The sequence below is a fragment of the Telmatherina bonti genome (genome assembly GCF_933228915.1).
Source record: "Telmatherina bonti genome assembly, chromosome: 4".
NCBI classification, from domain to species: domain Eukaryota; kingdom Metazoa; phylum Chordata; class Actinopteri; order Atheriniformes; family Telmatherinidae; genus Telmatherina; species Telmatherina bonti.
The window spans coordinates 17,217,522-17,242,690 of record NC_136622.1 but is presented as its reverse complement, the minus strand read 5'-3'; the positions used below and the strand labels follow the sequence as shown (position 1 = coordinate 17,242,690).

Here is a 25,169-nt window from a genome sequence, read left to right as displayed (position 1 = left end):
AGTATCATTACTTAATCAAAACAAAACATTGTATGCCATTAAGATACTGATAATTGATAATTCACACAACATAGCAGCCACTTGTCCTGGTGAGTTGTGGCCGTTTTCACATGTTAACTGTTTGCCACCCAACTGGCATCTGTAATGATGAGAAACTTAACCGAGCTTACTTCACAAGCCTCTTCGATTACAAGATGGTTTCTCATTTATTCTGTCAGAACACATTTTGTAATAATACATTTAATGATGGTTAGCACTGTGGCCTCACAGCAAGGTCACTGGTTCTTTCTCCATTTGCATGTTCTCCCCGTGTATGCGTGGGTTCTCTCCAGGTACTCCGGCTTCCTCCCACCATCCAAAGACATGCATGATAGGTTAATTGGTCACTCTAAATTGCCCATAAGAATGAGTGTGAGCGTGAGTGGTTGTGTCTCTCTGTGTGGCCCTGCGATGGACTGGCGAGCTGTCCAGGGTGTACCCTGCCTGTCGCCCAAAGCCAGCTGGGATAGGCTCCAGCTTCCCCGCGACCCTGAATTGGATTAAGCGGTTCAGAAAATGATGAATGAATGATAAATTTAATGATATCCAGAAGGAAAGATGCAGACTGCATCCTGCTGAATACCTTGAACATACATTCTGTATAGTCAAAATTAAATTTTCTGGGCTACTGTAGAAACATGCACATAAGGAAAGATGTCCCACACTATCTGCCCATAGACATCACTCGATTGGTAAGTTTATCATGAGCATTTAATATAATTTTTTTTTATTATTATTTTTTTAAGAAAATTTTTTTTTTTTTTATTATTTTTTTAAGAAAATTATTCTGATTAAGCTTTTGTGATTATTCCCATTTTCATGCTTCACACTGGAACTTCACACTTGCCCATAAATTCCCCAATTTTTTTTTTTTTTTTACACCAGAAACACAGTACAAAACCATTTTTAAATAACTATAACAAAGCAAGTTTTCACATGCTCTTTATTTTCTTTGATCCACCTTTCATTCATGTGCCCCAGCACCACTAGTTATGATAAATGTTTGGTGAAATGTTAACGGTGATCCAGCAGACTGTAAAGGTTTTTTTTTCATGTTTTACCAAATTACCAGCCATGCATTATATTTTGTTTAATATGCTTTCCAAAATCTGTAAATGGTGGTTAATTTTACAAGCCACCCAGGTCACCAATAAAACAGCATCACCAAATTCCTCTGTTAAATAGCCATCATGTATAAACTGCCTCTTACAGGGAAAAATCTAACTAATCTAATATTTAAAATATACCTATTTCCATAAATCCCTATTCTCAGTATATCTTGAACATATACATGGATATACTGACCCACCAACCTGCATCAAAAATACATGAGGAAAAAATCCTCTAGAAATTCTTATTTTTTTTACCCATAATTGTATTTGTAAACAGTTAACATTAGGTTTCTAAAAAGAAAAAAAAATACACACATTACAGATTACTTAATAAATTAAAAAGTAAAGTACAATTATTTACCAGAAATGGTTAAAACGAAATTTCCAATTCCAAAAAATGAATACAAAGATGACTACATTAACTGTCTTTCACAGGCATCTTCTTGATTTTATGTTGAAGTGTTTTATTTCCTGGTTAAATTAATTTAAAATAAAACACACTCGCACTCAAGCACCACACACATTATTATAAATGTTGCATTGTTTGTAGAGTCGGTCTCTTGTTTGGCAGCTGAAGTAGCCATTCTGGTGTAAAGATGGAGGACAATGGAGGGAATAAACAAGGAATTGTAAATCTGGTGTCGAGAGATTTTCTAGAATATTTTCCTCTGGTATTTTTTTTTTTATTTTTTAAAGAAATAAATAAAATAAAAATACCCAAATGACCCATCAGCAACAAGGTTTCACAGGTGTGAAATGTACCATCTGGATCCTTACAGTGACGTGATACTTTACATTCACTGATAAAAGGTAATCATTCATGAAACTTGGGCAGTTCAATAGCACATGAAGATAAGTGGGGGCAAAAAAACCCTTCTTGTTGAGTCTTATTGTGTCTAACAGGTGAAGACTTGAAGGCATTATGTTGTATTCATCTCAGTACAGCCAGAAGAATTACTCGATTTTCCTTTCTCTCACATGACGTCGGCACGTTTGTCCCTGACTTTGTTCCTCTGTTTAGTTCTGGCTTTGAAGGCAGCTGAGTTGAAAAGATGCTGTTCAAGACAGATTAAAAAAAAAAAAAGATTAATTCCTGTGGGGCCTTTGATTTCAAACTGTTAAACACGGATGCAACATAAATGCAGAGAGAGAAGCAGAATGATGGAAAATAACTGTTTCTGCTGAAGACCAGAGAACACATTGTCACCTTCTCAAACCGTGAGATCTTGTTGGTTTTAATGGAAGCATCCAAGATGAGGGGGGGTCCAAGGCCAAAGATGTCACGCAGTAGCGGATTAAACTGCACCAAATAAGAAGATAAAGCTGTGTCACGTCATACAAAGCAACTGAGAAGGAAATGAAGGATCTGAAATCATGAATTAACTCGGGTCTTTAAATACATTTAGGATTGTGTAAACATGATAATGTTTGAACACTATTGTCCCAAACAAACTGTCATTTAGAAAAGTATGGAAGCACATCTTTAATTTCACCCTGGATGAAAAATTCTGGATCTGAATCCCACCCACACAACACTGCTACTTGGGTTGAGTTGAACATAATGCTATGTTTGATTGACACTGTTGAACTGTGTTACCCAAATCAAACTACCCTACAGTGTATGATGTGCAAAAACTGATAGGTTTTATGATTGTGTGAACCTTTCAGAACCAACGCATAGAGCTGCCATTTTGCCTGTATGAGCTCACTCATTTGGACTAAACTTGTGTACATGTCAGCTTTTGAGTTTCCCACCTGTAGATGGTGTCTAACTCCAGATTCCAGGATCTCCTTGAAGGCATCATAGATTCTTCTCCTTAGCCAGCTGTCGATGTAAACGCTCTCCACTCCAAACCTGATCTTCTCATCTGTGAAATCCTCATTCTATAGCAGAGAACAAGACATAAAAAGATACTTTGTGTATTTTGAATGAGACTGGGTGGCATCCTTCATGCACTGACTGCTTCAGAAGAAAGCTGCCAGTCCTCTCAGTTTGGAGAATTTGAGTTTCCTGATGGCTGATCTAAAGCTAGAAACTGGGGCAAACTGCAGCAAACTTTTCACCAGCCAAAACAACTCAAACCAAGATATGATGGCAGTTCAAGCATGTTTGTGGATATTTACATTGCACAACTGACGCCCTTACTTAATAGGCAGCATATCTGCCTGATAGCAATAGTGTTGTCATAGCAGCCCAATCCCTTCCTTAAATAATACAGAATAAAAACATGACACCAAAACAGAGGACGATTGCAGACATCCAGCAGTTTGCATTCTTCCTTTTTGGCATGTGGCTTAAAATGGAAAATAAACACTGTATATTTAAACATGGCGCTGTTGCCACTTTGTTCTTAGTGTTGACTCGCGCAGGAAGTGATGGTGCTTTCAACCAGTGATCAGTGCAGTGTGTCTAGCGCCACCGTTTTGGTAAGATTAGGAAGATTGAAACCCTGATGGAAGGGTCCCAGAAAAGTAGGACAAGTTGGATTGGATACTCTGGTACACATCTCTTTTTTTGCCAGGGGAGAAACACAAATAATGCACAGAAACAGGGCTTTTGATACACACGATGGTTTCTCACCTCTATGTAGTGTAGAACCTCTCTGAAGATGGAACGTTGTTTCCTCCTGTCATTCTTGGCTCGGTGTTTGTTGCCATCTGTGGCTAAACTCTTCAGAGATTCACACAGGCTTTCACCATTCTCCACCTCAAACTCCTATAAACAAACACGCACATTGACAAAACCTTCCAAAACTAACATGACAGTAAAAACAACGTTGTTTTAAAATCCTTCTGCCTTTAATGCTACACCTGCTGCACTGGCTGCCACAGTGTGTGCATCTGTCATTTGTATATTTATACGTTGTATGACAGCACCCAAACAAACACAGCTTCATGTGTAAATTTACCGCATCTAAATCCCGACCCAACTCCACCAGCAGGGCGATGGTCTCTCCCACTGCGATCCTGTAGTTAACGTCACTGCTCTGAAGACAGGCTTGCAGCTTAGGAAGGTGACTGCAGGAGGACAACAAACAAAGTGAAATAAGTCCATGTGTGTTAAAATGATTACTTTCCAAGCAAATCCTACAACAACAGATGATGTTTGAAAACCAAAAGAAATAGTTGGAACTGTTCCAACATTGGACTCTTGCAGTGGTGATGGATAACAGGCACTTCAATAAAAACAAGAATCCAACAGAAAGACAAGTGGAGGCTGTTGTGTACTCAGAGTGGAACAATAAGTAGATGAAAAATTCAGCTGTTTCAGAAACACCATTTCTTAACAGTTGTTGCATTTACAACTAAATCAGACTTGATTTTTAAACACAGTGTGACTCACAAGTCCAGCACCACGTTCAGTCTGGAAGGAGGACAGAGGGTGACTAGCAGCGACCAGGCCTGTAGGGATGCACTGTAGAGGCCTGGACTGCCAGGTTTTAGAGTGGGCAGTGTTCCCTCTCTGTTGGGGTAGGAAGACATGAAGATGCTCTCCAGAAGAGCCAATGACTTGATCAAGTCCTGTAGTATTAAAGATTAAAAAAATATATCAGAAAAAAATCAGGAAGACAGGCGGACTTTGTACAACTGTGCAATATTACTAATAAGCTCATGATAAAGAGTAAATATACTAAAGCCTTGCTTGATGTGGCTGAAGGAGTGCTGTGATTATAACAGCATGGTATGCTCTTGTCTTTATATAAATTCTTTAGTTACTAATCAATCTCACCTCTCCTTCTTCAGCAGTTGATACATAACAGCACATCCCCAAAGCCCTGGCACACTGATGGAGACAAAAACACGAGTGGAAATGATGAGATATTCCTTTAAACTGGGACACCATGAACAGACTTTCCACACAGTCCAACTAGCCAGTACATTTGCCAACTCCTTATTATTCATCGGGGTATTATTTGTTGTAGTTTTTCTTTTGTACAGCCACACTGATTGGGTTTATCCAAGTGGAGATCAACATGATCAACATGGTCGACTTGCCAAGCGAGACGGCTGAAGTTGTTGCTGTTAATGTCACGTTGTCCTTGAGAGTCTGCTAAACAAACTCATTTCTAACTACGAGCTCACAAAACACAGAAATCTCTTTTCTTTAACATTTCAGATGATTTAGACTTATTTTAAAGCTGTAAGTCACTTGATTAGGAATACATTTGAAGTTGGTGGGAGTACAGCAGGTGGAAGAAATGCATTTCAGATTTTGCACTTGATTCACTCACAGCTGAACATGCTTTTAAATGTTTTTGTGTGGTTTTCTGTTCGGCTTTTTTCTTTTTTTCCTTTTTCTCTTTCTGAGAGCCTAAAACCAAGGTTGTGTGAAAAAGAACAGGTGGTTTAGTGATTACTAACACTTTGGCGAGCTGCTGCACTGGCACTGTTGTCAATCAGGATGGCAGTGAGGATAGGACGAAGCATCTTTAAGCTCTCCTCTGCCTCGTCCCCGCCTCCCAGTTGGATACAAAGCAGGGTCAAGACTGTGGCTGCTGCTGCCTGCTCCTCCCCACTGCCTGAACACGGAAAGGGAACAGAAGAGAGAAACACAGTTATTTATCCATTATTGCTATTTTAAAGGTGCTTCTGTCTCATCCAATGGAGGGAGACTACGTAATGCAAAACTTTAAAAATGGAAGTCAAGACCAAATAAAGTTTTATGCAACTTTGTGTAAAGAAAAATGTTTATGAATCAATGCAGGCAGTTGCTTTGTATTACCTTTTTTAAGACTTCTTTCCAGACAGTCGCTCACAGTGAGCCGTCTCTCCGTCATGAAGTCATACAGCACTTTGGAGGAGAAGGCCAGTCGCAATGACTCAAGGGCTGCTAGACGTGTCTTTGCACTGAGAGATACAATGAAAGCAAAGCATAAGAGCATCCCTTTAGTATCTAAAACAGTCTGGCGTCGCATAATCAACTGTGCATTCTGCATATGAAACAGTTTAGACACAAGTACAAAGACGTTTCACCTCTTATCCATTAGGTTGTCTATACACTGTCTGAGTTTGTCTTCTGTTTCTTCCTGGGCGGTCTGCTCATCCACCTGCTCACTGCCTGTGTAGAACAGTGAGCACATCCTAATTAAAGCTCTAATGACAAAAGTTTGTGGTTTTATCCTTAAACCGATGGAAGAAATGTAGTCATTTAATGTCATTTAAAGAAAATAATCATTAATTGTGACCTAATTTCAGTTTATGCTCATTTCAAGGCAACATACATACATATTATATATATATATATGTATATTTTTTATTGTTTGTAGCTCTGTACAAACCTGTGCCTTCCTCCATCACAGAGGCACTTTCGCTGGCACTGCTGTAGTGACTGAGAATATCAGATGTCAGCTCATCATCGCTGGCAGCAAACTCTCCCTTCATCCCATTTTTAACACCTAAAGGATGAAAAGGAACACATCCATAATATGTGAGAAAGATTTAAGAAAGAAGACATGTGGATGTTGACAGAAAGGAAGGAACAAAGCACAACTTAATGCATGGGACTTTCCCCTTTAGCACATTATATTATTGTTTATAAATGATGCTAAATAAATAGATTGTATTCTTCTAACTTAGTAAAAACAAAACTGTTTGTAAAAAGTTTAAAAAAAATAAAATAAAATAAATAATGTGAAATCTTCCTAAATCAGACACAAAACAAATCCTGCAGCCGCCTGATGCAGCAGGTCCATTGCATGTTAGCCGTCAGTCAGACAGTTGACTTTACGTCACCCAGTGCAGCTCTAAAATGACAGCCAAAGGTGAGAGCTAACTTCCAGCAGATGTTGAGGAAATGATGGGCAACATAGGTGCTCCTGATGATTGTCAGTTTGGCTTTCTTGAAGATGCTAAAGGTGGTTTTCTGTTGCCTGACAGGAGTAGCAGCTGTTTTTTCTGGGTTTTCAAGTTTAGATTGAACAGTTCATGCTAGTACTTTCTGTCTGGCGTTTCCTTGTCTCTTTTTTTCCTCATCTCTTTAAGCTCCTTTTCTTTGCGTTTACTGTTCCAGTGCTAATAAGTGCTGGACCTGACAAGAGGGCCTCTTGTCAGGTCCAGCACTAATATATAAATTCATCAATAAACAGATTTAAAAATACAGAATAATGCTTAATGGTAAAGTGTGTAACTTATCTGGCTTTCTATTAGCAAAAATCAAGTATTGCTTTCATAAATACATATTTTACTCAAGTCTAATCACAATCATTCACTGGTGCGCAGGTTGCAGCTTCTGCAGGATAGTTAATTCAATCTAACAGTGAAGGTGTTAGGTGAAGGTGGTATTTTGTTGTTGTGTTAGAAACAGGGCAGGTAGACCAGCAACTACTTCATCCTCGCGTTTGAGTCGGATCATTTACTGTTACTTGCTATATAAAACAGCTGAGATGGCTAATTTGTTAGTTAGCCTGCAGTGGAAAAGCTCCTTTTCCACTGCAGGTTAACTGTTTTCACTTGCTGTTACTCTTCCCAGAAGTCATACCAGCAGAGGACCCTTCTTTCAGCCTTATCAAGAGATTTCCTTCGCGTTTCATTATTTATTTCAGCTAATTTGTCAAGGGCGGGGGGGGGGGGGGGGGGGGGGGGGGGGGGGTAAGATGTCCTCCCTCAAGTCACACCATTCCCATCATGATCATATCGTTCTGTACCTCATCATCTGACATGACACCCCCACTTACGTAGGATGTTAACATTTTTACATTTGTGACTCTGCGGTTTTGGTTGTGGTATTAATGTGCTTAAACGGCAGGGCACCATGAGAGCACTACTCGGTTGTTTCCATTCAATTACAGCACCACCAGATGGGAGTAATTCTTACACACAGAGGATTTAAATTATCAAGAGGGGCCTCCTGTCCATAAAGCTCCTCTTGGCAAAAATTGTTCAGCAAGCAGCAGCAACCTGACCAGCATTCTGCTTGCTATGATGCTGTACAGGACACGTGTAAATAAAATAAATTAATTTTTAAAAAGATTGACAACACTTGGCTGAAAATAGTAGTTGTAGTGGAAGTTATAGTGGATGTGTTGACAGAATTGATCCATTTCTATCCATTTTTACTTTGTAATTATATTTTTTCCCCCAAACTTTATCATCCTCATAATACATTTTCAATCACCAGAAGTCCTAATTAATTTCTTTGGTTATTTTAGTTGCTTATTTATTGTATTCCTTTTTTTTTTTCTTTTTTTTTAATTCTTTGAACAAAAGCAAACACATTCACTGCAGAAGCAAATGTTTTCTTTACAAATAATAAGGTCCAAATTAAAGAAAACACCTGGTAATGAATTAGATCAAGGAGTTCCCCCGTCGTCATTTATGCTTTTATTAGTAACAGGTGTTGCATTTCAGTGCAGCTCTGCCTCGTGTGTTTGAGAAGGGTTAAGAGGCAGGCAGGCAGGCAAAGCTTAGCTAACCCCTCAGGTCCTGCTGGCTCAGGACTTTCTACTGTTGGTGGGATTACTGAAGACCACAGTGGCCATTCATTTGTTCATTCATTTAGTGTGTACACTCCAGAATGGTCAGACCGTGTGTGTGTGTGTGTGTGTGTGTGTGTGAATGCTGAAGTCAATCGGTACAGCTGAGGTGATACAAAGGTCAATCACGTCAGATCCCATTTCTACACCAGTGATGTAGAATTGAACTAAAAATGGACAGATCTCATCTGTTTGCAGAAAACTAAATATGCCACAGTAGAATTTGTAGGCAGCCAGTATATAACTGGATTCAAACTGAGTAAACTGGGCAAAAGTTCAACCATTTCACCTCTATAGCTGCACAAATGAAATAATTGTCTCTTTCCTTTACACTGGGAGAGTGTTTAGGATAAGTTATCTCTTACATTATTTGAACTATTGTTCTGTAACTTCTACTGCCTGATATGACGACACACATAACACACTATTACTCAATAAAAACCAGTTCACCGACTTCAGCCTTTTAACACAACTTCACAATGCCTTTCATACGGTGTACTTGTCTTCCAACTGGGAATTTTAAAGGTTTTCACAGTAATCACCGGATCAGCTACAGCGTTACACTGCATGTTTTACTTATTTACCGACTAAACCTCTGACTGCTTGATATGTGTGATAACAAGAAGTTAAAAAGAATATTTTCTCATGTTTTTTAAGTGTTCACAGCTTGTTAAAAGTAGATTTTCCTCTGACATGGGGCTTTTATAGCAAATTACAAAATTTGTCCACACATATTGTTAACTGGGCTTTAGACATTACAATTTTTTCTTTTGTTTTTTTGGGGTTTTTTTTTTTAAGGTATGAAACTACTGGCAAAGCCTCTGGTATGATTTGGAAATCAAAGATTTCCTTGTCTGTGAGGGAAGATGATGACTACTGGCAGCTTCCAGGGATTTACTCAACATTAAAAATCAAATTAATTTATTACTGAAACATGGTAACAAAAGTAAACAGAATAATAAAGAACTGGAAGACCTCAGACAATGTAGACCGCCAAGCCTTTTTTTAAAGCAATGATTGTTAGCTTCATTTTTTTTTTTTGTTATAAGATCTGATGACAAAATGATCCTAAACTCTCCATAGTAAAGAATCCCTTAAGCATTTGTGGATCCGGTTAGTGATCCATATCATCCCCAAAATCTGATCTCTTGTTCCTTTTTTCCATTCCTGGCATTTTCTGAAAATTTAATCAAAATTCATCCACAACTTTTTGGGTAATGTTGCTAACAGACAGACAGACAAAGCAACCCCCCGACATGCATGACCTGAGGTAAAACCAGTATAACCCTGTTGTTATAGTCAACATAAAAGATCTCTAATACTATACAGTGATTACCCTTCCATTATATCAACAGCAACACCCATCCCATAGACCTTATATGAAAGATGGATGGAACCTCCGGCGCTAAAAAGTGAAGCCTATGCGGAACTATATAAAATAGACTCCCACGTTAAAAACCAACTTCACAGCAGAAATAAACAGCCTGGTACAAAATCCATTTCAGGTTTATTAGGTCAGGTTTACCTTCATGACAACTGTGGTGGGAGTGATTTTTTTTTTTCTAAGTCCTTTGTTTATGGGTAATTTTATGTCAAAATTTGGTATATTTAGGGGAGTGTCCTTTTGGTTGACAGGTACCCGATCTCCCGCTTCAAGGAGGAGGAATGTAAAACAATTGTGGGTTTTAGCCGGTTAACAGCGTGACTTAGCTTTAGTCCACTTACTTCCATTAGCTGGTTTGCTTCAGTTAGCTCCTGATTCACTCTGTAAGCTCTTTGCTTTCATGCACATCGGAGATCACTAGATGTCAATCATCCACGACACGCTACCAGTCCCCTTCTCAACTCTACCTCTTTGCCCATTTTGGTACTTTCCAGGAGATACGACACGCATGACCTTGCAAAGATGGCGATGGTAAGAACCGCCCACTGAGCTTCAATTCAGCTCTTCAGAAACCTTTAGGTGACATCACGGAGGCTCCATTCATCTTTCCTATATGGTCTATGACCCATCCAAAGAAAGTCAAGTTAATTTCATCCTTTTCTTTCTATAACACATAGCAATATCCCCCACCAGGCTTTCAATCAAGGCTTTATTCAGCTACAATGCAATTAAAGAAATCAAATTGATTTTCATGACCAAACCAACCATTGTAATTACCTATGTAAACTGTGCATAGAGTACATGCACCTGATGTAACCAACCAACATACACTTTGAGCAATTATTTATCTAAAATTGCAAAATTCTCCAATCTACATCTGCAGTCCTACATCAAATATTTCATTTCTAGCACAAAAACTAAACTCTGAAAGCTCACAAACCTACAATTTGGAGCTGTGATTATATACTAGGTGGTTCGTATCATTTTACACTTTCCCCGTCATCATCCTTGAACTCCTGGCCAGTGGACAGGTTGCATGCTTGCAGCCTAGCACAAACAAAACTGCACACAGGGCTGCCCACGCACAGTTCAGAGTGAGTTCTTTGCCACGACTCACATGACATTTCCACTCCACCACTTTATGCCTACACAGCAATCACTAGATGGTCAGTCAGTCTCTGGGGAAGAGACTCTGCTGACAGACAAGTCAGAGCTCAGGGGCAAAGCAATAATAGCTTGTGTGACTCTCCTGACACAGTTGGGTAGCACAAGCTTTTGAAGCAAGACACAAGACTGCAAACCTTGCAAAGTGATCTGCATTTTCACTACAAGCATTTTGCTGAGGGTGAGCCTTATGGAATATAGCCTTTACAGTGAGAAAACCTATGATCTCACAATGACCATTTGTTCTGGATCCTGATTTTAGAGCAGAGCTGCCATCTGGCAAAATAAAATCACTTTCAAGACAAATGGTTCACTTGTATTGAAGCTAAATGTAACTTCCATCTTATTCCTCCATCAGTACATGGCTTCTGTTTGGGTAACTAAAGTGCAACATTGCATATGTGCAAAAAGCTAATTTATAGGAGCTGCTGTTTTCCTTTTTCCTCCAACTAAACAAGCTTTTGCTTTTTAAAGGAGCAAAGGAGCAAAACTTGGCTTTGATAAGAATTATATCGAATAATGAGGGACAAATTGGGATACACTGACCATCATACTTTTTGCCCAAACTGTTGAACTAGACAAGCTATAGCAATCCTCCTATCACTGGAGGTAAGTTTAAAAAAATGGCTGACAAAACATAGAAAGTGTCTTTTGACTGCATTCTAGTACCCAGCTGCAACAGAAGTATGCTGGATGAACATTTAGTGTTTAAGTGTAACATGCATTCAGAAATTCTGACAAAATCTATTTGGTGTCACTGTAAAACCAGACAGAGACTGTGGTCAAATGAGCCATTCATAACTGTCAAAGGAAACAGCCAGGGCAGTTAAAAATGAGGGACAGGAAGTTAAAAACATTTTAGTGCACGCTGAACGAACACAGGGTGATTTTAACATATAAGTGGGGGTAGGGTTTATTATAGCATGCACTTTAGGGAGGTTCAGGGGATCCTGGACAGGAAGCTGAGGTCAAGAACTGAAGGAATTACCTTTCAGTGACACTTTGGTTGAGAGCTGCAGTTGAAGAACCTCCTGACGGAGAGAACCTGGAGGTGACGTGTGGTTGGAGTGATGAATGAATGTTGAAAATAGGGTATGTGAATGGAGGACGCATGGCGGAAAATTGTAGGAATGAATGAAAGACGAAATATAGGTATATCATGCCGGAGAAAAAAACAAGTAAGCTGCATTTGTCATTCATTAAACTGTTTCACAATTCCTCTCTATAAACATCTATACTGAACTTCTGAAAGTTTTAAAAAATTACACAACCAGACTCATTCCTCTTTCACTTTTTCTTTGTGATAATTGGACTAAATCTTCATCGCATAAAGCTGTGTGTGTAAGATAGCCCTCGTTTTTGCTTCCCAAGCAACAGCACCCTATGAAGTGTTAGCATGCTGAGGAGGATCCATGGTCTGAAACATTATTTTACACTCTCAGAAAAGCGATGCTGCAACTGTAAAGCAGCAGCCAGTTATTAATATATGATCTCAAAGACCTCACACCACATACTGCATGAGTCTTTCCTCTTAAGCACAGTAACCAGCTACTGTACATGATCTAAATGGCATGGAACTGCGGCTAAAAATAACATACAGGCAACCTAAACCCTGCATGTGTAGCTTTAGCATGCTAGAATCCATAATGATGCTAAAAGTTTTATGCATCATGGTTTCTTTGACTGTTCAATGTGTAATCAAGCCCATTATAGAGGCAATGAATTCTACAATATGTGACAGAAATGATCATTTCACTATCGCCATTGCAATGTTGGTCTCATGCTTCATATGACACTTTGGTGAGCAGTTTTCCACCTTCTTTTTAAAAGTCAGAGAACGTGAAAGGTTTGAATTAAAGCAGTGTTGTTTAATAAATAAAACTAGCTTATCACGATGTTAAGAAATAGGTCAAATCTAATATTTAAATATAATTTTCAGTGAATCCACGAGGTCACAGAATTTGATGTTGCATCTCAGTGGTTTTAATAATGTCCCAATGTCTGCACTAAGACACATAACTCAGTTGTTTCCACATGCATGTGGCTCTAAAGAAGTGACCACTGAGAAATGTGCATGCTGAAGTCATGAGAGCAACAGGCTGTCATGGCTCAGTCCATATGGGTACCAAAGTGCTGTAGCCTTAAAGGTGTGGCGATCGAGCTGTCCAGTCTATATGAATAGTTATTTGACATATCCTTTATAATACTCCTTTTGGTTATTTCCTAGTAGCTTGCCAGATAGTGTTGTATTGGTTACTCCTGCTACTTACCCGGCTTACTGGAGCCACGTTTCCCTTTTTTACTCCGCGGCATGTCGAGCGGCGCTCAGCTCCTCCGGGTCACAACAAAGCTAGCTGAGGTAGCAGCTACAGTTAGCCTCCTTCAAGTCAGCTCCTCACGGATTTCACTGTTGAAGTAAGATACACAAAAACATCTGGGTGGTTTGGCTCTTCAGATGGGTTAGGTGCTTCGAAAAGGCCACTTTCTTTCGCACTTGTGTTGACACTTTGGCTAATGTTGGCTAGCGTCCGTCATGAACGCACCAACCACCACGTTTTACAACTCTCCGCTGTCGTCAGTCCCAGAATAAAGAGTTGTCCGGAAGTGGAAAAGTCACTTTCTCAACGTATTATCTATGATTATCTCCGGGTAATCTATACCTAATACCAGGTTGCGAGGGTAAGTATTTTTCGAAGTGTTTAGGACGGAGTTTAGAGAACGCTGCTGTTGCCAAGTCCACCATCTTCCCCTCTGTAACTACAAAATAGACCGGTAGTCGGGTTGCCAGGTTGGTTGTGTGAACGTCCCCCTTTTTGAGTTATCTCTATCAGCAGACTGACACCAAAACTAGTCTATCACTTTAACTCAAGTTTTCTTACACACTATCTTTCTCACTTTGTCTTGTTCTAATTTTTTATTTTATTTTATTTTTTTTTGGTCAATGACAAATAACTTTGATTTCCATTTTGACCACAGGGTGTTATTTGATAAACCTCTTTTATAGACAGGCAATTTACTTTTTATTCCCCAAAATCTAAGTTTTAAGGCATGATTATCCACATTACTAGAATCTAACGCATTCATACTATTCATACCATGGCATCTCTTTCAAGGATAAAATAAAAGGTCAGACAAATGCAAAGTACATCTCCTTTATTGAACATAACAACTTTTATAACAAAAAGTTTATTTAAAATGTTGACGATAACATCCAGTTCCCAACTTTGTAGCATACATTTCAGGTATAAATCAGTAGTTATTCACAGAAAGTCCCATGTCTTCATTTAATAAAGATATTACATTGCAAAATGCAGCCAGACAAAACATATCACAAAATTCTTAGAAAGTGTTAAGATGAAGTTGTTAACCATTAGAAAAACAAACAGGTAAGTAATACAAATGGCATGTTAGTGTTAATTATGACACTTTGGATAGTTGAAGTCAATGAGATAAGATGCAGAACCTATTGTTTCTCTGTTTTACCATAACACTGTATATGGCATTTGGTTTGATGACAACAGGAAATACAACTGAAAGCAAAAGAGCAGATGTGTAGTTTTAACATCCATAAAAGCATTTGGATGTTTTATGTTTTGGTCCAAGTGAGACAAATTTGTACTGTATGATGTTTCAACATAAATAACCACTATTCTGCATGAAGTAGTTAATTGAATATTAGTGTGCAATGAATCTAAACACATCATAAGTTTTGTTATCGTGTAAGAGTTTGTTCAGGTTAACTTGCAAACTTTTCACACAGAATAAAGTCAAACCACATGCTAACCTTTCTAACTTCAATGTGTAATCACACAGTCTCAGAATTAATGTTATTTATTAATTGATTCCATCTCATCTGTAACCTGCTTATGATTCCCTACACATCTATTTGTGGGTGAAATCATACTAATGCACAAAGCACTTCTTAAACTCAAGCAGGATAATGACAAACTTTATGTAAGATGATAACCTGCACTATAAAAAATATCCTGCATGAAGTCTTTGCATTATACTGCATGTAAGATCCTGTCTTGTTAAGTCTTCTAACCATGTGCCCTGTTATTTTATATCAGATGCACATTTTACAGCATGAAAGTTTTCAATTTTTAATGTTTTTTTCCTCTCAGAGGATGCACCAAAAGGACTTGTATTCTATTAGTCTAGCATTGCTGGAATCAACCAGTAGGTGGCACCACTGCAAAATACAAGCCAGTGGAAATACATTATGGTCCACTTTGAGGTGTATAATCTTATACAGTACATGACTCCTATCCAAAATAGTAGTTAGTCGGGCAAAAGGGCATCTTGCTGACAGTTGCCGGCACTGCTTTCTTCCTGACTTCAACCTGGATCGATGTTCCATTCTTGGCGAATGCTGAATCCACGTAACCCATGGCAACATTCTTTTTCAGGCAAGGAGAGGGGCAGCCGCTGGTCACTTCACCTTAAAAGAAGATCAGAAAATAATAACTTTCCAAATAAAAATCTCGGTCAGAAATATTTCCCCTGCTTTTTAACAGACAGGAAAACGTCTCTGAAGAGAGAAATCAAACTTTTGTGGAAATTTAAGGACAATTCTTTTCTGCATTTCACATCTGTTCTCCAATCTACTTGTAACCCTGTTAATGTTAAGAAATGACATGCAATTATCACATTAAACATATGTGGTAATGCTCATTTCAATCACATAAAAAATTCTAATTAAATTGAACATTTTACATGCAGAATATGAAGAATTTAAAGTTGCTGGAATTTTTAAACTTCTTGTGGAAAAGTTTTAGAGACAATAAATCAAGAAAAAAGTGACTTTTGTCAATATAAGTCTTCCATTTTGTATCAAATTTGATTGTCTGTTATTAAATATGACTTGACTGAGATGCCACAGTTCTCTCCCTTCCCAAACTCTGTGGTATTCTGACCTACGACCTTTCCATCAGGGCCGAGGATGGGTGTGTGCTGTCTGACTGGTGGTCCGGTGGATACCAGACCAACTCTCTTCCTGGCTGTCTTGGCTTTGATCTGAGGTATAATGATATCAGCGCCAGGAAAGTCTTTGGTCTGACGCCTGCGCTTTCCTGCAAGTGAGAAGAAAAGCACAGGAATCTCCAGTCACACAGAATCCAAACTATAAAATGATTTACATTTTATATTGCCTAAACCACCACAGACAGCCACAAAAACAATTAAAATACTTTGTGTTGACAAATAAAACCTCACCTATTGTCCAAACAAGAGTGGCTTCAACAGGTGTGGTGGTCTCATCTATGTCGTTGCCATAGAGACAAAGCCCTGCCTCCAGCCGAAGACTGTCCCTTGCTCCAAGACCGGCCAGCTTCACCTCGCGGTTTTTCAGCAGCTTTTCCGTCAGCTCAACCACTCTGGACCGAGGAACAGATATCTGGGCGACACAGAGACAGATAAACCAATTTTTTGAGGAATTCATGAACAAATAAGCAAAGGTTTGGAGAAAACCTGAGGAACAGAAGTCATATCAACTGGATGTATGTGTGTTGCCAGAAATGAACATGTCTTAAAATGAATTTTAGATGACGAAACAGAGACACTGACTTCCACACCGTCTTCCCCCGTGTATCCACAGCGGGTGATCCTGCAGTTAGGGACACCATACACAGTAGCCAGAGTGGAAGTCATAAAGGTTAGCTTGCCAAGATCTTCTTTAAGACCTTCCTGGAGAACCTGGGACATGGTCGGACCTGATGAAAGACAAATATATATCAACATAACCTAAGACTTGGAACTTATAGGGCCTAAACAGAGGTCACGTTACAATCAACAAAGAAAAGAGTGAAGTAAATCCCAGCTAAGACTTGTTGCAAATCTAATCATTACTAAAATTATAAATTAAAATAGGACAACAATTGTCTAAAAATCAATTACAATAGAGGAGGAATATAATATATAAGGTTAACAGACAACTTACCTTGAACAGCAATCAGTGCTTCATCAAGAAACTCCAGATCCACATCAAACCCTGCAGCTTTAAAATGTGCTAGTCTGGCCTCAAATACAAAACACACACACGTCAGAAATTCCCTGATTGATCTCAGGCTTGTCTGCAAACATACAGTCCTTTCTATTCACCTTCATATGAGCCGAGTCCTTGTCAGCACAGCCCGCGTTGGAAACCACATACAGGTAGCCCTGGTCGGTCTTTGTCACTATGAGGTCATCCATAATTCCTCCTTTTTCATTGGTGAAGAGAGACAACGTTCCCTGAGAGGTGAGGAAGAGGAGAGAAAAAGATGAGTGAGTAAGAACATAATAAAAAGCAGAAATTGATCTTGTATATCATGGACACAGTTGTGTAGGTCTGCTACTCTGATGCTCCATACAAAAATGTTACCTGTCGTACAGTTAGCTGTGAAAACAGAACAGTAGAGACCATATGAACTAAGAAGATCCTGGCCTAAAATTAACCTGATATACAAGGTAAATTGGGATAGCTTGTTATGTATGAACAAATGTATGACAAAGACGTCACAACAAAGGTTTTCTGTTGCCACAGACAGAAATGTAACATTTGATTGTTTCCCCTCATGACACAGGGGAAACATGAGTAAGTATCCTACTTATAAGTTGGTTACTTATAAGTATCCTACTTATAAAAATAAGTAAGCTACAATTCATTTCTAATTTACATCTAATGTTGGAATTTAGGAGATAAGAGGTTGACCTTTGCTGGGACATGCCAGAGCCTAATGCACATCTTCCTGCTTCCCTTAATATCTTCTGAGGACAAGGAACCGAAGTTGGGCTCAGTCTATAATCGAGCATGTTTAAATTTACAGCTGGGGTAGGTAATGTTGGGGAGCTAGCAAGCTCTGAAAGTGGTGCCATGTCTTGGTTCCTCCCCTCTGGTTTTGCTCCTTGCATGATCCAAGGCTTTTTTCTTACCTCCGCCAAGGAGGTTGTGTTTTTACCTTGCTTTCTGAGTTTCTTCTTCACTACTTTGTATTTTCATCCTAACACGCTATTTATGTGCAGTGAGTGGCGATCAGATATGCGCCGCGGAAGGAGGGGAGCCGAGAGAAGAAGCTTACGAAATATAAGAAATGAACAACTTCAATTCGGCTCGAATGTTTTGATTGGTCAGAGTTTTTGCAGATTTACAGTAAACTGAGGGGTCTAAATATATTTCTTATTGTTCATGATTACAAAGTGTACAGACTACTATCAGGATGAGGAACCACTTCACCCAGGGTAAAAAAAAAAACAATGTCTCTGAACAAGATTACCTACCCCAGCTTTAATGTGTTATGAAATGTTTATTAAGATGTATTGTGCCTTCCAAATAATCTGGCTGACTGACTGACTGATTCTGTACAATATTCACCTTTCAATCAATTCTCACCAATATAAAAAAAACTAACATTGGTGTGTGTGCACAGTGAGAACCTAAACTGAGAAATGTCTGTAAAGGGATGCTTGTGCAACCTAAAACAGAGATTTCTTGTTAAATATTTTAAATATCAGGGTTCTTTCTTTATTAAAGTCTCCAGAAAACAAATAAAGACATTTACAATCTGCCCTCTTACTGGTTTTAATGCATAATCTGCAGGGGTTTTTTGGTACAAAGAAACAGTCAACACTGCATCTGATAGAATAATTGAATTGCAGATCTACCTAATTTAATGACATTTCAGTGATACTGATAAGCTCAATCATTTAAACATTCACAAAGCTGACCCGTCCAGGACGTAACCCCTCAGTACTTAAAGATTAATTTAGCCAAATCACCTAGACATGTTGAATCAGCCAGTAGTTCAGCCCCATATATTCACTGACAGCATATCTGACAATAATTACACAAACACACAGACAAGATGAAAACTAGCAACAATCTTTCATCTACCTGGTTGTCCTTGAGCTCTGCAATATCTGCTACCACCAGAGACTCCATGAACTTTACCCGGTCTTTGCCATGGACTTTGGTCTGACAGAAACACAGAAAGGAGACAGTTAAATACATGAGGAGGAGTGGTTTCCTGCGGCTTGAAAAATAAAAAACAACCACAGTTTGATGTTAATTATAGTTTAAATCAATATATGCAAAACTTAATTTCACCCGTTTGTGATTTTGCTTGCTTGTTTTCAGGTGTGTGTGTGAGTGTGTGTACCTGCATATGTCATCTTATGCTCGTCTCACCTGCAGCATGTGGCTCACATCGAAGATGGAACAGTGCTCTCTGGTGTGCATGTGTGAAACAATGTGACTGTCTTTGTACTGGACAGGCATGCTCCAGCCTGCAAACTCCACCATCTTCCCCCCCCGCTCCCTGTGGAAGTCAAAGAGTGGAGTCTTTTTCAAGGCGGCCTGGTGGGGGAAAGAAAACACCAGTCTGAGTTTGCAGAATATCACAGAATACTCGATCACAGCTAAAATCCTATAAATATTGAAGGCAATCCAACACAAAAAAATATCTTGCATCTCTATTAAGTTTGCAAAAGTGTTTGTAATTGAAAATGTTATGATTCTACAAAACCCTTTGCAACACACTGTATCCATTCCAAAGGATAATCTTTGACAGTAAAGGATGTAAAACAAAACTCTGATAAATACACAGCGTGGTCACAACCTGGCTATCTGTTCTGTCTGGCCTAACTTGTGAACTTTGAACCAGCCAGCGAAGGCGGCTTATCAGTGCAGCAGCTCTGCATGCTGATGATACTGAAAAGTCAGTCCCTTGTGCTTTTAATAAAATCCTCGTGTGCAGCTCAGTGAAGTGAAGTAAGCAGAGCAAAGGAGTGTGGCACTCTGCAGGGACAGATGTACACAATTATATCTACATGATCAAACCGCTGTGACACACTTGTGCTGTTATAAAAATACACTGCAACCCCAGTACAGCCGAATCTCTCTTAACTGGTCAGATTTGGTCTGTGGCTGAACTTGGTCCAATTTGAGCTGAAAACAGGCTCACTTAGGTCCATTCAACCCAATAATGGTCCATATGTGGCAAAATACAACGTTTTATCTGGTTTTCTGGATTCTAATAATTATAGAGCCAATCTGGTTTGGTTAATTAGACATTTCAAAAAGGACCCCAAGATATAAGAATCTGGCATAAAAGCTCAGATCACAGCCAATTGCAAATAAATGTTCAGAACAGTGTATTCAGAAAGAATGGATCCAGTAATACAGCCTTTTTAGGGGCTTAAAAAAGTTTGTTTCACAAGGTCACAGACCGCTAATGACACAATAAAAGACTTGATGGGAGGTAAATCTTATAAGGTGAAAGTGGTTGTTAACAGTTTTCATCAACCAGTCAGATTTCAGTAGGTAACATGCTGCTTCTAAAGTATTTTGTGTCAACATTAGTTGGCCACGCAGCGACCCGTCACTGTCCCCTCACCTCTGCACTGAACCCCTGTATCTGCTGTTGTCTCCTCCCAGTGCATCCAGCTCCAGTGACCCGCAACAAGCCGCCCCTGGAAGCCCGCAGCCCGACCCCCGAGCCCCGGACTCCGACCATCAGCCGAGCCCACATCATGCCGAACAATGAAGTCTCTTCACACACCCGTCAGCTTCGCCCGGCAGGGTAGCACTTCCGCTCTATTTCCAAACTCTTTGGACTCAACACTGTGGAATTCCTGTTTTCCTGGCAAAAACACGCGAACCGCGGTGAATGAACGAAGGAAGGAGCAAAGCATTGTGGGAAATGTAGTTCATGATTTGCCCGCGACGAGTTGAACGTTTTAAAAAGGTTTAATTAGGCGAGGAGACATACAAAAGCCATCGATGTCCCGGCTTGTTGTACTGATTGTTGATCAAACTAAACATAGATATGGATTAGATGCACAAATTGTTCAACAAATAACCATTTTTATAGAAAATACTGAAAGAAAGTTAAGGAACAGAACAGTTTTTAGTTGATAAGTTGGCTGTATGTCCGTCAGACACTGAACATGCAGTGACACCACATGAATGTCCAAATGACACTTTTCAAAACGTACCTGAGATGCAATTATTTATTCTTTTAGTTTTTATACCTGTATAGCAACTTCTCTAAGACAAGACAGGAAAAACCAGGAAAACTCTTCTAACTTGTTAATTTATCTCATAAGACTATGGATGGATTACTGACATACTAACGTTTAAAAAGTCACTAAAAGGGATACAAAATATATTTTTTTAAAAACCCAAAAGGATGTTTTATAAAAGTCACAAACACAAAGACATAGGCAATAAGTACACTTAAAAAAAAGATACAAAATTATGGTGCTCACCATCTGTCTATGTTCAGAAATCTCCTGTGAATAAAAGTTATAAGCCAAGAGAATCTTTACACAGTAAAGTCATGCATGTTTTACGCGACACATTTTATAATAAAATTATCAGTGTTTAGTATCACACATTTTATAATAAACCCATCAGAGGTGTAATTGGTCAAATAAAGCTGCCCATCTATAGTGATATTTGAGTGTTTCTGTGTTTGTTTATCCTTGTACATCCCATCATGCCTTCCACTCAGGTCATGTAGTCATCCTTTGGCCTGAGCAACTAATTATAACCCCATGTCTCTGCTGCTATTTTTGGCTGTAGGGGGCCAGCGAAGCAGGGTATGTATGTGTATGTGCATGTTTGGAGGAGGGTAACAAGGCCGAAAAGACTTCCTCTGTGTGTCCATGTCTCTAACTCTCCAAGTCTCTACAGGGCAGCAGCGGCTGGGCTTGATCAGAATATTTGGACACAGGCAGTGGAGTATCTCCCATCTGTTCAGTGACTGGCAGGGTTTAAGACCCCAAAACACAAAATACAATTCTTTTTCTTTGGTTTATCAGAAAGGATTTTACTGGAATTATACAATTCACTGTTTGGTTTGCATTGGACTTCATTTGTGTGACTCCTGGAGAACATATGTGGATTCTTTTTTCTGCTTTTGTTGTTACAAGACAAGTATCAGGATGTGAGAAGTGAACGAGAGGAGCAGCTGACAACAAGAATCAAGCAACCTCATTAAATCCAACAGCTTTTGTTCATAGTGAAAGTAAGATCAGGTGACTGTCTATATAACCTGAGTAACTTCTTAGTAAGACACTTGTGCTCGACTCTGCTCAGTGTTTTGTGTTTGAGTGCCATCGGGTAGATAGTAAATTAGGTAGCCGGGCAGATTGACAGAGTAAATAATCTATTCATTCTGCTGGGTAGGTTATTAGGTAGCAGTCTCTTCTGTCCTTTGTCCTTTGATTCAAATTCCAACAGCGTTGTACTTTTATGGGTTTGATAACCTGCCCTAATAATAGCACTGATAAGCTATTCATGTGTATTTTGTCATCAAAGCTGATCAAGCCTTTATTTATACATGACCCGTTTCCTTATTTTTAATTTAATTTGTATGGATCTGTTTGATTTCTATTCATTCTTCTGAGACAACATGGAAACCTGGTTTGTATGTTGAAACTAGTTGAGAAAACACATTGTATAAATCTTTCCCTCTTATTTTACATAGTAACTTTAAACCAACTCAGTACTTTAGACGTTTCTAGGTTTTACACAGCTCATAGTCCTTATTCACTGTCAAACGTTTTAACAAAGAGCTGAAGGTAAAGAAGTGGTTTGTGGAAATAATCTTGCATTTCACTAACCCTTTGTGGAAAACACCTCTACATTTGGAGTCCAATCAGCCTGCCAAACCATGATTACAGTTTATCTTCCTAAACATCAGAATGAGTTTTTGCAGAATATACATTACATGGACATTTTGAAATTTTCATTTTGGATTGTACAAGAACAGTTTTACATCTTATTTCTCAAATCCTGCATGACTTCTGTGTTTTCAAGGCTTCTCATCTAAAAGTCTTAGTCTGTTTTAACAGGTTACACTCTGTAATCTGGACCACGATGATGTTACTCTTTCCTAAATGACTTGCATCATGGCTAGCGTTGAAAATTTTTATTTAGTTCTGATTTTGACTCCTATAATCAGTTCGTATATCTTTTGAGCCTCACACAAATCCTTAGACATTTACGTTGATGCACAACATACTCCATCACAGCAGGGCCTGTCTTTTCAGGAATTAGTAAAAGCATACAAATCTTTAAGTACATACCTGAACCTATTAGTTTTTGTTGTTTGTTTGTTTGTTTTTTGTTTTTTATTCAATCAATTCCACTTTGTCACTGAGGTTTGATTTCCAGACCTAATGATCATTTATTGTTCTACTTGTACAGCTAACAGCTACTTTGTAGCACTAAAACACAAAAGGCAACATGAAAACATTTTTTTCTGATGGTTGTGGTGAAAATGTCACCAAAAAGAAATCCACTGAATCCTCAGTTATTCCAACTCCAGAGTTCATCGTTAGTGTCACATGTTGTAAGAAGAAGCAGCTCTAGTTAGAAGCTTTGATGCCAATGAGGTTATTAATTTCATGTTTGAAAATTGACCAAACTGGCAGCGACAATGTGCCTACCAGCAAGATGTTTCATGCAGTTCTACAGCAATGTTTTCTCTGAGAGTTGAGCCTATGTAGACCCCTTTGTTGCTCAAGTAATCCTCTTCTCATACTCATGTTTCCCTCAAAACAGGCAAAGATGTCGAGGCCCCCTTCGTCCCAGACCACTCCCCAGTTCTACAGGGTCAGTGAAAGAGATCTCACTGAGATTGAGCTACATTCTGTGGACTCCATCAATGACCTCCACCGAACACACCCCGAACACAGCCACAAAGGTACGCACCCTAACACAACTGTAAACACATACTATCCACACACACAAACCGACTGTCTGTCTATGGTTTCAGGGATGAGACCTCCTCGCCCTGCGTATATACCCTCTCCAAATGGGAACCTGTACACACATGATGCGGCATCTGTCAGTCATATAAACCACCCACTCAGCAGCAAATGGCAGAGTCGTCTGCAGGATATGCTGACACCAAGTTCGTCGCGTGCCTACACCATGGGATGTGCTGTTATCGCATTGCTTCTGTTGACAGTGTTGCTTATCTTCTACTTCTTAGGTGGTCATTCTTGCTCTCTTCATGATATTTCTAATATATTATTAAAAGGTTTCCAAACAGTTTCTTTAAATTTTAACTTAAAACCAAGAGGCCAGGATGCTGCTTTCAAGAAAATTTTAAAGAGCATACTGAACAAGTTTGTTCCTCATGTAAAGCTGTTCCTCCTCCAGTCCAGCAGGGCGGCGCCATCCGGATGCTGACAGAGGCAGTGAGGAAGAAGGAGGCTGCAGCCACAGAGTTATCACTGCTGATCCAAGAACTTCAGGCTCTGAGACTAAACCTGACATCCATGAGAGGAGGAACATGAAGAGGATGTACACGGAATACCAAACACTGTGCACCTGCACTCAGACCTACGCAGTTTAAACAAAGAATTCAAATATTTCAAGATTATGGAAAAAGAAAAAAGAGTGTTTAGCTTTGTTTATTCTTCTCTTATTTCTTTCTTTTTTTTTTTTTTTTTTTTTCAAACTTGTGTCCAAATCTTCGCTGAACAACATCTATAATGTTACAGGGAGATATATACTTTGTACTCCACCAGACCTTTTTTTTTTTATAATTGATGTATAAATTATTATTTTTTTGATCAGATTAAATGATGCGATATGGTTCATGACATCACACTGTTACCATTGTCTAATGTCTTTAAAATGTCTTTATGTGACAATGTTTTTAAATGCCTATCTGAAAAATGATACAAAAATTGTGTGTATGTTTTTTTTTCTTTTTTTACCAAAAAGAAATGTTAAGAGGACAATTTCGTGTGGCAAAAAGACCCCAATTGTTACAGCTAAAGCAACATGGAAAATAAGACAGAATACAAAAAGAAAAACAAATGTGATCAATGATGTGATCATTAAATTGGAAAACACATTTAAAAAATCAGCAACTTTGTCTGTGCAGTGATGTCTAAATGTTGTCTTATAATCTAAAGTTCTAGTTTTCAGACTTTTGTTTAGGAACTGGATTTGTTTTTGCAGCGCTGTGAACTGACCTGAATTCATTGGGATAAAAATCC

The 25,169-nt window shown here is 38.9% G+C and overlaps 3 protein-coding genes across 5 annotated transcripts; 1 reads left to right on the top strand and 2 right to left on the bottom strand.

Moving 5' to 3' along the window:
* Positions 1-973: 973 nt before the first annotated feature.
* On the bottom strand, positions 974-13,915 carry ifrd2 (interferon-related developmental regulator 2). Of its 2 annotated transcripts, XM_079238879.1 has the most exons (13): positions 13,442-13,915; positions 12,160-12,216; positions 6,431-6,547; positions 6,126-6,210; positions 5,875-5,999; positions 5,514-5,671; positions 4,882-4,935; positions 4,495-4,673; positions 4,061-4,169; positions 3,733-3,867; positions 2,907-3,035; positions 2,359-2,451; positions 974-2,206 (listed from the first exon to the last, which is right to left on the bottom strand). In XM_079238879.1, the coding sequence occupies exons 1-13, from the start codon at positions 13,482-13,484 to the stop codon at positions 2,126-2,128; spliced, it is 1,365 nt and encodes a 454-aa protein (XP_079095005.1). In that variant the 5' UTR covers positions 13,485-13,915; the 3' UTR covers positions 974-2,125. The 2 variants fall into 2 exon arrangements, with proteins under 2 accessions (XP_079095005.1, XP_079095006.1); XM_079238880.1 differs by lacking the exon at positions 12,160-12,216.
* Positions 13,916-15,436: 1,521 nt separating this feature from the next.
* On the bottom strand, positions 15,437-20,680 carry amt (aminomethyltransferase; the record flags this gene model as incomplete). The annotated part of the gene is made up of 9 exons (XM_079239319.1): positions 15,437-15,612; positions 16,088-16,243; positions 16,386-16,566; positions 16,737-16,882; positions 17,110-17,188; positions 17,271-17,402; positions 19,042-19,122; positions 19,336-19,503; positions 20,543-20,680. The coding sequence occupies 9 exons, from the start codon at positions 20,678-20,680 to the stop codon at positions 15,437-15,439; spliced, it is 1,257 nt and encodes a 418-aa protein (XP_079095445.1).
* A 1,166-nt stretch (positions 20,681-21,846) lies between these two features.
* Positions 21,847-25,017, top strand: LOC306755081 (uncharacterized protein). 2 transcript variants are annotated; one of them, XM_079239328.1, is made up of 4 exons: positions 21,847-22,187; positions 23,719-23,860; positions 23,933-24,151; positions 24,322-25,017. In XM_079239328.1, the coding sequence occupies exons 2-4, from the start codon at positions 23,725-23,727 to the stop codon at positions 24,456-24,458; spliced, it is 492 nt and encodes a 163-aa protein (XP_079095454.1). In that variant the 5' UTR covers positions 21,847-22,187; positions 23,719-23,724; the 3' UTR covers positions 24,459-25,017. The 2 variants fall into 2 exon arrangements, with proteins under 2 accessions (XP_079095454.1, XP_079095455.1); XM_079239329.1 differs by lacking the exon at positions 23,933-24,151.
* The last annotated feature ends 152 nt before the right edge of the window (positions 25,018-25,169 follow it).